Source organism: Schistocerca serialis, chromosome 7 (assembly GCF_023864345.2).
Source record: "Schistocerca serialis cubense isolate TAMUIC-IGC-003099 chromosome 7, iqSchSeri2.2, whole genome shotgun sequence".
In the NCBI taxonomy this organism is placed as follows: domain Eukaryota; kingdom Metazoa; phylum Arthropoda; class Insecta; order Orthoptera; family Acrididae; genus Schistocerca; species Schistocerca serialis.
The window spans coordinates 160,713,096-160,727,516 of NC_064644.1; the positions used below are offsets into that span (position 1 = coordinate 160,713,096).

General features: G+C 45.3%; 1 protein-coding gene across 1 annotated transcript in view; it reads left to right on the top strand.

Moving 5' to 3' along the window:
- LOC126412870 (fat-like cadherin-related tumor suppressor homolog) overlaps positions 1-14,421 on the top strand; it is an 894,730-nt gene that overhangs the window by 622,508 nt on the left and 257,801 nt on the right. Inside the window, exon 4 of the mRNA XM_050082746.1 lies at positions 1,266-1,473. Coding sequence (XP_049938703.1) covers positions 1,266-1,473 — 208 coding nt within the window. The remainder of the gene's footprint in view (positions 1-1,265; positions 1,474-14,421) is intronic.

Here is a 14,421-nt window from a genome sequence, read left to right on the forward strand (position 1 = left end):
TCTTTTACTTTGAAACTGCCCAGGAGTTCTACATTGTTTTCCATAGGCAGAGTTTCCATGTCTTCCCAATGAGCTTGCAAACGTGATCTCAACGTTTCAATCAACTTAGCTGCGTATGCTTTTTTCGATTATAACACTAAAGAAGTCACGATTACTAGGCAACCTGAGACACGAAAATCTGCGAACTGTCTGTGTCTGTCTGTCCGTATGTTGACAGTTTGTGGCAGATATAAATTTTACTATGTCATTAACGCGCAAAAGTAATTAAATAATACTAAAAATTTGTTTTATTTGTGTTGCTGATGAATATGAAACAAACCCGCATCCCACACGCAGCGCTTTCGCAGTCCCCCCTCCCTCTCTTCTCCCTCAGACAGAGTGGCGTGTTAGAGGGGGAAGTCTGCACTCAGGCAAGACATATTCACACCTTGCATAAGCACCGCATGCGAGCAGAGTTCTTGAAAGACCATGATGAAGAAGATATAGTCCTGTGAAATGGGATGAATCTTTTTGAAACACCCTGTATTATGTCATTAACAAAGTTTCAGTACATACAGTTGTAACATATTCCACACTCGTCTCATGACATCTTTTTCGCGCGCTAAAGACCTTACTGTCGTACGCCCACAAAACCTTGTCATCATCACAATGTAAAATATTCCCACTTGTAACGAAACGCAGCCAAAAAATAATATTTATTTATTAACGGTACAGAGTAATCCACCACCTGGTAACTATGGTGGTTCGATTGCTACTAAAAACTAGTAACAAACTGCAGGGACAGACTTTCGTCTTCTTCGACAGCTTCTCTGTGTTGTTATTTTTCTCGTCTATTACACAATTACATTGTTAATTAAAAGCTTGTAATACATTAAGTAAATTTTCAAAAAAGAAATTCTTAAGAAGTAAGTGATAGACTAAGGAAATATCTACATAATAAAAGAGGCCCCTTTACCTGGTATTCCAAGTGGGAGGGCTTCAGTAAATAGTTGAAGCCTGTGTCACCTGAATTAGCATATTCTACTGACATATTCTCTGACACAGTAAACTGTATATTATTTCAAAAGTAATTTTCATAACTGTTAGTGTATTTATCCCACTATGTTTGCATCCCACTGGGTGTGCATCGTTCGCGAAAGTCAAGTACTGGTCTTTGAGTCCTGGTCCGACACCCAATTGCAACTTGTCGCCAGTATTCGTAAAACTGCTTATTTGGAACGCTGTGTGGTGCGCACTCTGCAGGTAATCTGTTTGTGTGTACGCAGGTGCTGGTGGAGGTGCTGAACCAGAATGACAACACGCCGATGACGACGGAGCCGGTGTACTACCCGCAGATGGCCGAGGGTTCGCCTCCGGGCACGCCCGTGCTGCGGATCACCGCATCCGACCACGACCGGGACCCCTCGCAGAAGCTCTCGTTCCGCATCTCCGCCGGAAACCCGGACAACCTCTTCGTCATTGACTCGGACACAGGTCAATACCGAGGCTTTACCACAACTATTCTTTTTATTGGTGTTTAGTGTAAAGAGGCAGGTAAAGAAACTGTTCGTTGTTTCAAAAGTAATCGCCATAACTCTTAACACATTTACCCCACTGTGAGGCAAGAGGGTCAGTGGCTTATAGGGAAAATGTCTGCAGTTGGCTATAGAACCATGATTGTAAGCAGGCGTGCACCTCTTCGTCCCAAGCAAATCGACGACCGTGAATCTCTTTCTTCACGGATTCAAAACTCACATGTAACCAATATAGTTTCGAGTACACTACAGAAGTTTTTCTGTGAAGCCCATATAGATCCTCCATTCAGTTCCCATCTCTCCTCATGATACTTCTATATTTTTGGAACCATGATGAAAGACATTCATGCCGTTGATTTGCTTCGGACGAAGAAATGCACACCTGGATGCAATCATGGTTCCGTAGGCAACCGCAAACGTTTTTCCATGAAGGTATTCGCCGTCTTATCTCACAGTAGGATAAATATAGTAACAGTTATTGATGTGTCGACAGAAGTGCCGACACAGTGTTATTTTGAGGGGGCCGATAGGCACGCTATCTAACGCAGACGGGCGTGAAGTCTGGAACAGGATAACTATTGAATGGTAGCAAGAAAAGTACGTAGCTGGAATATACTTAACTTTATTCACTCCTTGTGATACATCTCTCTTGACTATACAAATGAAACTCGTAAGATACATGCACTGTTACAATTGGCGCCTTGCTAGGTCGTAGCCATGGACTTAGCAGAAGGCTATTCTAACTGTCTCTCGGCAAATGAGAGGAAGGCTTCGTCCGTATGGTCGCTAGCAATGTCGTCCGTACAACTGGGGCGAGTGCTATCTCGTATCTCGAGACCTGCCTTGAGGTGGCGCTAGGTCTGCGATCACACAGTGGCGACACGCGGGTCCGACATGTACTAAATGGACCGCGGCCGATTAAAGCTACCACCTAGCAAGTGTGGTGTCTGGCGGTGACACCACATTCCTCCCCCGCAAATCGGCGAACAGTCGTGTGATAAGGCTTCCGCCCGCCGTGGGGAGGACTCCATGTTGACGTATGCGATGAGGTGGGGAGCCTAACAACAGGCGAGGCTGTGCCACCCGCACCCGGCCATTCGGTCCGAGGGGATCTAGGAAACGCCTGAAAACCTAGTCCAGGGTGCACGTCAACATGCGGTGTATGCGCCCGTAATGAGACAGGAGGGGCTGAAGGGTCGACCTCCTTGGCGTCGGGGTAGCCGACGCGCGAAGACGTCATGTGGTCCGGAGCGGGCAAGAGTTCCATGGCGGAGGACAGCCGGTCACGGGAAGCGAGCGGTGGCGCGTGACCCAGGGAGGCGCTTGGCGGCTGTAGCGAAGCGTCGAATGCGGGCGGCGCCGGCGGGAGAACAGGCGGCGGCGGCGGCGGCGGCACGTCGCCATGGGGCAAAATGGAAGGCATCGTCGGTAACACCTGGGGATGAGGCGAGCCAGTAGATGGGTCCCCAGGGCGCTCACCGGACGGCACCGTCGCTGAAAGCAGACGGGGAGCGGCAGAACCCGTGCGACGACAGAGGCGCAGCTGATTGAGATGCCGACGCACCTCACCAGAGGCCCCCAAAACCAAATACATCGCGCGGCCGAGGCAGCGAAGAATGCGCCCTGCGAGCCAACGCCGTGAACCTCGATAGTTGCGATAAAATACAACGTCGCCTGGAGCAAAAGCAGGAGTCTGCCGCTGCACAGGAACCTGATGCGGCGGATGCAGCAAAGACATCAAGGTGCGATGAGGACGACCGTGGAGCAACTCAGCCGGCGAGCGAACATCTCGGGGCTGAGAGCGATACGAAGACAAAAAGAGCAACAATACGTCCTCTCGAGAATGCGATTCTTTCAATTTCAACATCTGTGACTTGAAAGTCCGGACCAATCGTTCAGCGGCACCGTTTGACTGAGGCGAAAACGGCGCGGATGTCAGATGTTGAATACCATTGGCCTGGCAGAATGACTGAAATTCTGCGGACATGAATTGTGGGCCATTGTCGGAAACAATAGTCTGCGGTAGACCTTCAATGCAAAAGATAGCAGACAACGCTTGGATGGTGGCGGAGGACGTCGTGGAAGACATCCGGACAACAAAAGGAAAATTACTGAAGGCATCGACCAGAACCAACCATCGAGCATTCCAGAATGGACCAGCAAAATCAATGTGCAAGCGTTGCCAAGGGGAAGTGGCTTTTGGCCATGCAAAGACTTTCCGCGGCGGTGCGGATTGTTGTTCGGCACACGCCATGCAAGAAGAACACATATTCGTAATCGCAGCATCGATTCCGAACCAAGTACAGTGCTGACGAGCAAGTTGTTTCGTTCGCACTATACCCCAATGTCCTTGGCGAAGAAGCTGTAAAACAGAGGACTGTAACGAACGTGGGACCACTACTCGGGACTGATCATTATCAGAACGCAACAACAAAACACCACGTCGAACAAAAAGTCTCTCCTTGTGAGCAAAAAATCGGCGAACCAACGGATCCTCGATCCGAGACTTTGACAAAGGCCATTGCGTAGCAACAAAACGCAAAACAGTAGCAAGGACAGGGTCAGCAGCTGTGGTTGTAGCTACACGACGAAAATCAATCGGAAACGATTCGACCACCTCATCAGTTTCCGAATCAATGAACATGCAAGCAAGTTCGGAAGAATCGAATGCTTTATCCTCAGCAACAGGCAAACGGGACAACGCATCGGGAAAAGTAGCAGTCACTAGTTGTGGATTCACCGTGGCCTTGAAGTCCACGCAAAGTCTCAATTTTCCGGAAGGTTTTGGCAAAATTACTAAGGGTGAGGCCCAGAGAGAAGCTTGCACACGTTCAATTACACCCTGTGATTCTAGATCGTTTAATGTTCTTGCGACCTCATCACGCAATGCATGGGGAACATTGCGCGCTCTGAAAAATTTCGGTTGCGCGTGTACTTTCAGTTCCAAATGTGCTTCATAGTTTTTAGCGCAACCTAAGCCCGATGCAAAAATGTCTGCAAATTCTTCACATAAGCGAGAAACACTGTCTGAAGGCACAGTCTGATTCACTGATAGGACCTGATTTACTATAGACATGTTAAACAACTGAAATAAATCTAAGCCAAACAAGTTCACTGCAGAGGAAGAACGAAGAACGTAAAATGACACAAGTTTTGTTTGTCCCTTGTATGTTGCAAGAAGGCTGCACTGTCCTAACACAGGAATTTTCTGTCCTGAATAACTATGTAACTTAACATTTGCGGCACGCAACGGAGGTGCGCCCAGTTGTTTGTACGTGTCATGATTGAGCAATGAAACCGCAGCTCCGGTATCGAGCTGGAATGGTATGACCTTGCCATTAAAGTCCAAATCTACAAAAAGTTTATTGTCCTGCTGACGACAAGAGCGACTGTCTTGTGCAAATTGAACAGACACTGGTACAGAATCACTTGCTAATTGACGTGATTTCCGGCGACGTCGACGCACACTGTTTGTGGGACGAACACAGTCACTGTTAGAGAAAGTGTCACTGGACGAAGTGGAATTAACGACATGAATGTCCATGGGCGAAGGTCCACGAGCCTGAGTGTCCTTGGTTCGATTCCGGCGCGAAGCAAAGGGCCGGGAATGGTTGTGATTGTCTGATCTGAGCCTTTTCTGGCAAACACTTTGAACATGTCCTTTCTTATTGCAGAAAAAGCAAATAGCTTGGCGTGACGGGCAATGTTCACGCGAATGGCTAGTAGCACACCGCGGGCATGATTTCACTGCATTTGTGTGCTGGCGCGGCACACCTAGCTTAGCGCGCGGCGGCAGCCGCGTCGAAGTACGCGAGGGCCGGTTACCGGGCCGCGCAGCGCGTCCAGCGGGCCGGTTAATGTTACACACGGCCGGCGAAGTTTCAAAAGATTCCTGAGCACAGTCAAGTGTGTCTTGTCTATCTAATATGTCTATCACTAGTTGAAGGGAGGGATTAACTAGTTTCAAAATTTGCTCCCGTATTCGAACATCAGAAACGTTCTGTGCAATTGCATCACGTACCATTGTATCTGAATAAGAAAGGCCACAGTCACAGTCAAAGGCACAGTCCCTAGTAAGTCCTTGCAATGTTGCTACCCACTCCCTATTAGTTTGACCGGCCGTACGTTTTGTACGAAAGAAAGTATACCTTTTTGCAACCACATTAACTGTTTCTTTGAAATAGGCATCTAAAGCAGACAAAATTTCGTCGTAGGACAGAGTTGCTACGTCGCGTCGGGGAAACAATTTCACTATCACACGGTAGGTGGACACACCAACACAAGAAAGCAAAAACGGCTGCCGCTCATTACCTTGAATTCTGTAGGCGGCGAGATGAAAGGCGAACTGGCGGGACCATTCTGGCCACGATTCGTGCGCCTCATTAAAACTGCGAAACGGCGGTGCAACTGCATGTTGTGGCTGCGGTAGTGGTGAAGCGGCGGCTGCCGCATCGGTTTGAATGGCACGTTGACCCTGGACGAGCTGTCCAAGGGCATCCAATAACGCCTGCGTCTGCTGATTCTGCAAGCGATAAAATTCGGACAGTACATCTGGCGAAGCCATGACACAAGTAAATCAGAGCAAAGCAAGTAGAAAGAACACGATCCTTTAAGCCTCGTCGCCAAATGATGTGTCGACAGAAGTGCCGACACAGTGTTATTTTGAGGGGGCCGATAGGCACGCTATCTAACGCAGACGGGCGTGAAGTCTGGATCAGGATAACTATTGAATGGTAGCAAGAAAAGTACGTAGCTGGAATATACTTAACTTTATTCACTCCTTGTGATACATCTCTCTTGACTATACAAATGAGACTCGTAAGATACATGCACTGTTACAATTGGCACCTTGCTAGGTCGTAGCCATGGACTTAGCAGAAGGCTATTCTAACTGTCTCTCGGCAAATGAGAGGAAGGCTTCGTCCGTATGGTCGCTAGCAATGTCGTCCGTACAACTGGGGCGAGTGCTATCTCGTATCTCGAGACCTGCCTTGTGGTGGCGCTAGGTCTGCGATCACACAGTGGCGACACGCGGGTCCGACATGTACTACATGGACCGCGGCCGATTTAAGCTACCACCTAGCAAGTGTGGTGTCTGGCGGTGACACCACAGTTATGACAATTATTTTACTTATTTTTTCAAATGTTTCGTTTTCATTCGGCTGCCCCTTGGAGTAGTGGTAACGAGTCTAAAGGGATGGATATTTGTATGAAAATTAATATTGTCGGCTGGAATAGTTGTGCACAGTGTGTATTCAATACTATGAAATTCAGTATATTGACAGTGCGCCGGCCGGTGTGGCCGTGCGGTTCTAGGCGCTTCAGTCTGGAGCCGCGTGACCACTACGGTCGCAGGTTCGAATCCTGCCTCGGCCATGGATGTGTGTGATGTCCTTAGGTTAATTAGGTTTAAGTAGTTCTAAGTTCTAGGGGACTGACGACCACATAAGTCCGATAGTGCTCAGAGCCATTTGAACCATTAGAACTGACAGTGCAGTCAAATGGTATCGCATATGATGTCTGTATTACAGGATATAGGGCCAACGGCCTTGTCGCAATGGTAACAACGGTTCCTGTCAGATCACCGATGTTAAACGCTGTCGGGCTAGGTTGGCACTTGGATGGGTGGTTGTCCGGTTTGCCGAGCGCTGTTGGCATGCGGGGTGCACTCAGCCCCTGAGACGACAGTTAAGGAGCTACTTGACTGACAAGTAGCGGTCCCGGTCACGAAATTGACAAAGGCCGGGAGAGCAATGTGGTTACTTCACGCCCCTGGCATGCTCGCATCCAGTGACGCCTATAGGCTGGGGATGACACTCGGTCGATGAGCACCGTTGAGCTCTCCAAGACCTGTCCAGGCGGATTACAGTATATAACAAGATATCAGCGATTCGGGTGATAGAGGGTGGAAATCAGTATAAAGGCAGTCGGTTTTTGTGGTGTTAGTTGCATATGTATGTGCTCCTACTGCAGACAGGAAACAGACGCTATTAATAACGGCGCGTATTGTGTGCATAAACCAAACCACTATTGTGATGATGCCATACGGAAAACAGTTATCATGAGATGGAAAATCAAAAATTTGTGGGTACAAGGAAATGTGTCCCTCTAATAGTCAAATCGCCAAGAAGTTGAACAGTTTAAGTGGAGTGATTGATAATTTCGCTAGATTGGGCGCACGATATGAACAGAACATAAAATACAGGTAAGTAGAAAATTATTTGAGGCATTGAAACGTTTCCATTTGGCAAAGCATGACCACAGCCCGTTATTCTTGTCAACTTGTTGCTAATTTACGGTTGTCAGTAACTACCAGACGTCTTGGACGAATTTTGTCAAATGACAAACATCTTGCAATCAAGAAACGACTGCAAAAAAACTGGTCTAACACACAAACATAAATAGGTAGAATGGAATGTGGTGTAAAGACATACGTCACGGGCTTTAGAATGGGATAAAGTGTTACTCAGTAATGAGAAGAAGTTTAATTTTGAGGGATCGGATTGATTTCAACATTATTGGCGTGATATGAGAACAGAGCAGTAGATAAGAATGAGCATAAATTTTGGTGGTGGAACTGTTATGATTTAGGGAGCCTTCTGCACTAGAGGTAAATCACACATTGCTTGGCTGAACACTACAGTGAACTCTTAACATGTACACTGAGATCCTAGACAGAATTGATTAGAATTTATGAGTGCCTAGGGACGTAAGTCTAATGTTTCAACAAGATAATGCATCCGTGCATGTTTTTGCCACATCAAAAAAGTGGTTTGAAGATAAAGGGATCGATGTCTTTCCCTGACCTTCACGTAGCCTAGATATGAAGCACGTGGGAAACGGTTGGGGAATATTTGCAAGGCGTGTTTATCGAAATGGAAGGCAATGAGGCCGGATACGAGCTGAGAATTGCGATACAAGAAGAGTGGGCGGCAATTTCACTTAAAGAATTACAAACATAAAAAACAATGCCGAAGAGAATTTTTGAGGTAATTAGGAAGAACGGAGGTGGGACAAAGTACTGACAATGCAATAACACAACAGGTCAGTGAGTGCCTTTTTACCAATTTCCACCCAGGAGTGGCAAACTCCTTATTTTGTAACTCGTGCTATGAAAGAAACTATGTAATTCCGTCATGGCTGTTTATGCATCTACTATTTTCATAATAAATCCGTTACAGTACGCTACAGATCTTGACTGTTACTCCCGTAGAAATGCTGCCTTTATACTGATTTCCACAACTGTATAAGGAGCACACAGCCGGCATCTTATTACAATAATAGTACTTCTGACGATTCATATTTATAAAAGTGTATACAAAGCACAAAGTAACACAGTAGGTAATAACAGTACAGTGTGATTGTCATAACCATCACCAGCAACTGTTTACTTTCCACTACTGGATACAGTCGTCTTCCAGACTTCTCCATACGTTATGATCTACAGCTTTGCCCCAAATCTGTTTTCAGTATTATATTTATGAAAATCGTAGTAATTATGTACGTCCCACATCTCCTCCTAAACTGCTGTATCGACTTCAACCAAAGTTGTTACTTACATCGCCTACTGTCTGAAAACAATGGGAGTAAGAATCATCTACCTACCTTAGGGGCAGGGTTTTGGAAAGACGTGACGTACAAGCCCAACTCAGGAAAGTCTGGAGCAACGGAAACCAATTTTTATATACAAGACCATTATTTGCGTAATTGAGTTTTGTCAATTAAAGACATCGTTGGAGACCCTGGATGGTGTGTGAAAGAAAATGTTGATCGTGTACAGCAACAAGCCACAGCTTGTTTTTAGATTACTTTGTTTACAAAGTACCATTACCAGTTTCAAATTTACAGTTTATTACGAGACAGGCTTCAAGCTTTTGTCGAGACATATGAAGAGTTGGTTACTAGTGGCTTGCCCTAGGATAATCAAAAATTCACGTTACAAAAATGTAATAAAGATGGCCGTTACAAACTTGTGTTAAATTGCAACTTATGCGAAATGTCCGTCTGGAGAATCTATTTTCACAGTTTCCCTCCTACGAATCGATTCGTAATGTTGGCTGTATTTTCAAACCAAACATGTGAGGTTACATTATTAAACACTTTCCCTGGGTCAGAAAACAAATTTCCTATGCGTACCTCATGTTATGACTCACTCACAATGTATGAACACAAATACGGAATGTTTACAAAGCACGTGAGTGTCAAAGATGCTGCACTACAGAGACATATTACAAAGCTATGGCACTTTGGGAAAGGAAGCGTATACTGTTACGCCAAATTGAAAAAATATTTTACGTTAAATGTACAGGATTGAATACAGATAGATAAATGGGATTTTGTGAAGTAACCCACTGACTTACTAATATTTTTTCCCACTGTCGATGTTATACTTACTGTTTAAATTTACGTAAATCAGCATACTTTGTCTTACACAATTTTCTCAAAATTATATAATTTTTTGATAGAATTCTTTACAAATCCGTCCGTACTATTTCCTGAAATGAATAGCAGATTGAAGATAATACAGTTTTAGAACTTTTTGTTGGTGTGGTACACCCTAAAAAATACAGGCATATGCAACGTCACTAGACATTTCTCACACTCATAACGTGTGTCACTTTTCTTCTTCCTTCCTTTGCCCACTACACATTTTCTGGAAGGTGTTTTCTTGATATAGATTGTGGGGTATGAACCTAACAAAGGCTGAAAACGATTGCTTATAACTCGCAAATTATCGAAAGAAATCGAGTGTGTTGTACACCACTAAATAGATCGATCTCTCAGCTTTTCAACGGTATATAACAGTCATCGCCTTCTATTAACAGAGAAGAAGAAACACTAAGAAGAAGGTATAGCTGCTCGGCCCGTCTCAAAGTCGACAAAGGAATAACGGATTTGGAACCTGCGACTGGCTGTGAGCCGGCTGAGTAAGCCAGTGGGTTAAAGTGTTACACGCTTATTTTGCAAAATGGTTGAGAAATAAATGTGGATAAGAAAATATGTGAAATCATTATGTGGTACTTGAACACTGATGATGACAGTACATTAAAATTTACGCATATTTAGTACCACGAAATTTTTTTGATTATTGTAGATATTTACAGTAATGTAAGATTTGTTACCTGTCTTGCAGGTATGTGTAGAAACATTATTTGTATTGGAGTATGAAGAGTATTTTCTGACAGTGGCTTCTAATATAGACTAGTTACTGGATGCCACCTGAGTAACAGATCCATCATGGAAGTTTGGACTCCTCTAAAGCTGCCCAGATCGACTGTTAATGATGTGGTTGTGTAGACGCCATGTACTGACGGCACGGACAATCGGGCATTGCGCAGTGTGGCTGTAAATAATCGCGTGGAATCAGTGGAATGAATCACTCTTGAGTTCCAAAGGACTACCAGCAGTCCAGGCAGCTACAGAATGTCATGCAGCAGTCCAGCTAGCAAAAGACAGGGATATGAATGTGGAACAGCTCCTCGTAAGCAACATATTTCTGCAGCCAAAGCTAACCGACACTCGAGGTGGAGTAAAGAACGACGCCACTGGTCAGTGCATGATTGGAAACGAGTGACTGGGAGTGACGAATCGCGCCACATCCTGCGGTAATGCGATGGGAGGGATTGGGTTTGGCGAATGCCTGGAGAGCGTTACCCCCTGTCACACAGTGTGACAGTTATTGAGCTGTATCAAATAAAGTCGTCACAATTTCTGAACGGTTTGCGTTAGGACGTTCAAACTGCACGGTTGTCCACGGGGCATGATGGGAATTAGTATGATTTGGTTTAGGGACGAAGACCACTTTCATTTGGAAGGGTTCGTTAATAAGCAAAACTGGAACATTTGGGGGACTGAGAATCCGTGCTTCGCCCTCAGTGGGTGACTGTGTGGTGTGCAGTGTCCAGTCACGGAATAATCGGTGTGATATTCGTTGATGGCACGGTGACTACCGAACGGTACGTGAGGGTTTTGGAAAATGATATCATCCCCATTATCCAAAGTAACGCTGATTTCCACAAGATGTGGTTCACTCAAGGCGGAGCTCGACTCCATTGAAGCAGGAGGGTGTTTAATGTCTTGGAGGAGCACTTTGGTCCGCGCGGAGTGGCCGCGCGGTTTGAGGCATCATATCACGGACTGCGCGGCCCCTCCCGCCGGAGGTTCGAGTCCTCCCTCGGGCCTGGCTGTGTGTGTTGTTCTTAGCATAAGTTAGTTTGTTACTTTCAGTAGCGTTTAAGTCTAGGGACCGATGACCTAAGCAGTTTGGTCCCTTAGGTATTCACACACATTTGAACATTTGAGCACTTTGGGGGTCGCATTCTCGCTCTGGGGTACACAGAGGCCACTGGCATGGGTCTCGATTGGCCGCCATATTATCCGGGTCTGAACACAAGCGATTTCTTTTTTTGTGACTATATTAAAGATAAGGTGTACAGCAATAACATCAAAATGTTCCGACACTTGAGCTGGTCATGCAGAATTTCGTTATTCGTCTGCGCCGCATCATCGAAAATGATGACAGGCATATCGAACATGTCATAACCTACAACCGAATATCGGTAGTGACGTTTACATGTTGAATAAAGTGCGTGCCCGCCATAGTTTGTAACTAATTTACGTTTTTTTTTCATATAGTTCAATAATTGTCGTCCTGTATGTGTTGCCAGTCCGCAGCTCGTGGTCTTGCGGTAGCGTTCTCGCTTCCCGTGCACGGGGTCCCGGGTTCAATACCCGGCGGGGTCAGGGATTTTTCCTGCCACGAGATGGCTGGGTGTTGTTGTGTCTTCATCATCATCATCATTCATCCCCGTTACGGTCGGAGGAAGGCAATAGCAAACCACCTCCGCTAGGACCTTGCTTAGTATGGCGGTGCGGGTCACCCGCATCGTCCCCTATGCTCCTCGGAGTATGGGACCTTATCATCACCATGTGTTGCCAATAATGTATTACGGACGAGATGGTGTGGAGTTTTTCTCGTGGTTTGGTTGCGCACAATAAAACACTACACGAGGAAAGATGAACACATTTTCTAGCATCGTGGGGTGTGGGAAAACAGCGGCTTGTGGCCCATATGCGACGCGCTAATGGTTTATGTGCGGCCCGCTAAGACACTCAGAAAAATCCGCCTTGAACCTCGATCTTCTTCTCGTGGGCGACCGAAGATTTCCATTGGGACAACCACGTCGATAAGTATGCACTCCCATCAGCCAGCGCGCAGAGTGTCAACTAGTCTTGCGTGGGCTGTACAACGTGCAGTGCATTTACTGTTGATCTGGTTTATTTCCATATTATCTGTGCAATATTAAGTATATAAATTTCAGTCTTGATTGGAACCATGAACACTCCGAAAAAACGTGAAATCATTTACGAATATCGTGTGTTTCATAAACAATGGCCAAACACATATCTCTTTGTTGAAACAGAGCATTGTGTTCATTGTGTCATGAAACGATGGCCGTGTTTGATGAGCACAGTGTGTAAGGACATACGGTACAAAACATAACGAATGTGGCTGCAAAGTTTTCAAAGAATAACGAAAAGTCAAAGCTGCGGAGTATGTGAAAAGGCTGAAGAACCAACAAACATTATTTACAGAGAAATCAATACTTCAAAACAGCGCAATAGAAATAAGTTTCACTGTAGCCTATAATCTTGCTAAATGCCACAAGCCTTTTTTCCAAAGGCATATCTGAAAGTGTTTCACTGTCAAGAAGTAGAATAGTGTGGCGCATTAAATTAATTAATGACGAACTCACAGAACAGTTGAAGACTGCTAGCAAATATTTTGTTTGGGTTTCCTTGGGAGTGGATAAGAGCACACATCAAAGACACTGCACAGTTACCCATTTTGTTCGAGTAATTAATGAATGTTTCGTCATGACAAAGCAATTACTTGCCCCAGAATCAGTTAATAATAGAACAACTCGTCAGACTTGATTGAGGGTGCTGTGAATCTTGTGGAGAAAAGTGGCTTGTGCTGGAAGAAAATGGTAAGCATTACAACTGATAAGACCAAAGCTTTCTGTGGGAAAAATGTGCAGTAGGTATGGTAAAGCTTTTAAGAAACATGTTACAAGAACAAGACACAGGCACTGAGATTTTTTATTTTCATAGCATTTTGTACTAGGAGAGCCTTTGTAATGCTACACTGGACCTAAAGCGTGTAGTAGATTCTGTTGTCGGTGCCGTGTACACAGTGAGAGCAAGGGTACTCCATCTTCAGCAGTTCAGATCTCTTCTTGAGGTGTAGGGGCAGCGTTTGAAGACGTAATTTACCACAGCAGTGTGAAAAGGTTGAGCCTGGACACAATGTTAACAAGAGTCTGGGCGTTGGAGAATGAAATCATTTTATTTCTGCACATAAGGAGGTATCTCACGATTTTGTTACAAAACTAAGATGTGAGAAGTGGAGGTATGGGATGGTGTTTCCATCTGTAATCTTTGAGAAACTGAATGTGACATTGCAGGAAAATAGGTTGTTTGCGTGTGAAATGTGGACGCATGTAAAATCATTAAAGGCAAGACTAGGTCTATATGCAAGGCAGGCTGGTGTAGGCAGTTACTGTCACTAGCCTTCATCAGGAAAATAGAAAGTGCCTGAACGTGTTTGTGCTAAGATTAGGGATCATCTGCAGAATTTGGGGAACGAGTCCACAAAATTTTTTTCAGTTCAAAATGGTTCAAGGCTCTGAGCACTATGGGACTTAACATCTGAGGTCATCAGTCACCTAGAACTTAGAACTACGTAAACCTAGCTAACCTAAGGACATCACACACATCCATGCCCGAGGCAGGATTTGAACCTGCGACCGTAGCGTTCGCACGGTTCCAGACTGAAGCGCCTAGAACCGCTCGGCCACAACGGCCGGCTTTTCAGCACTATTAGAAAACTCAGTTTAGTTTGCCA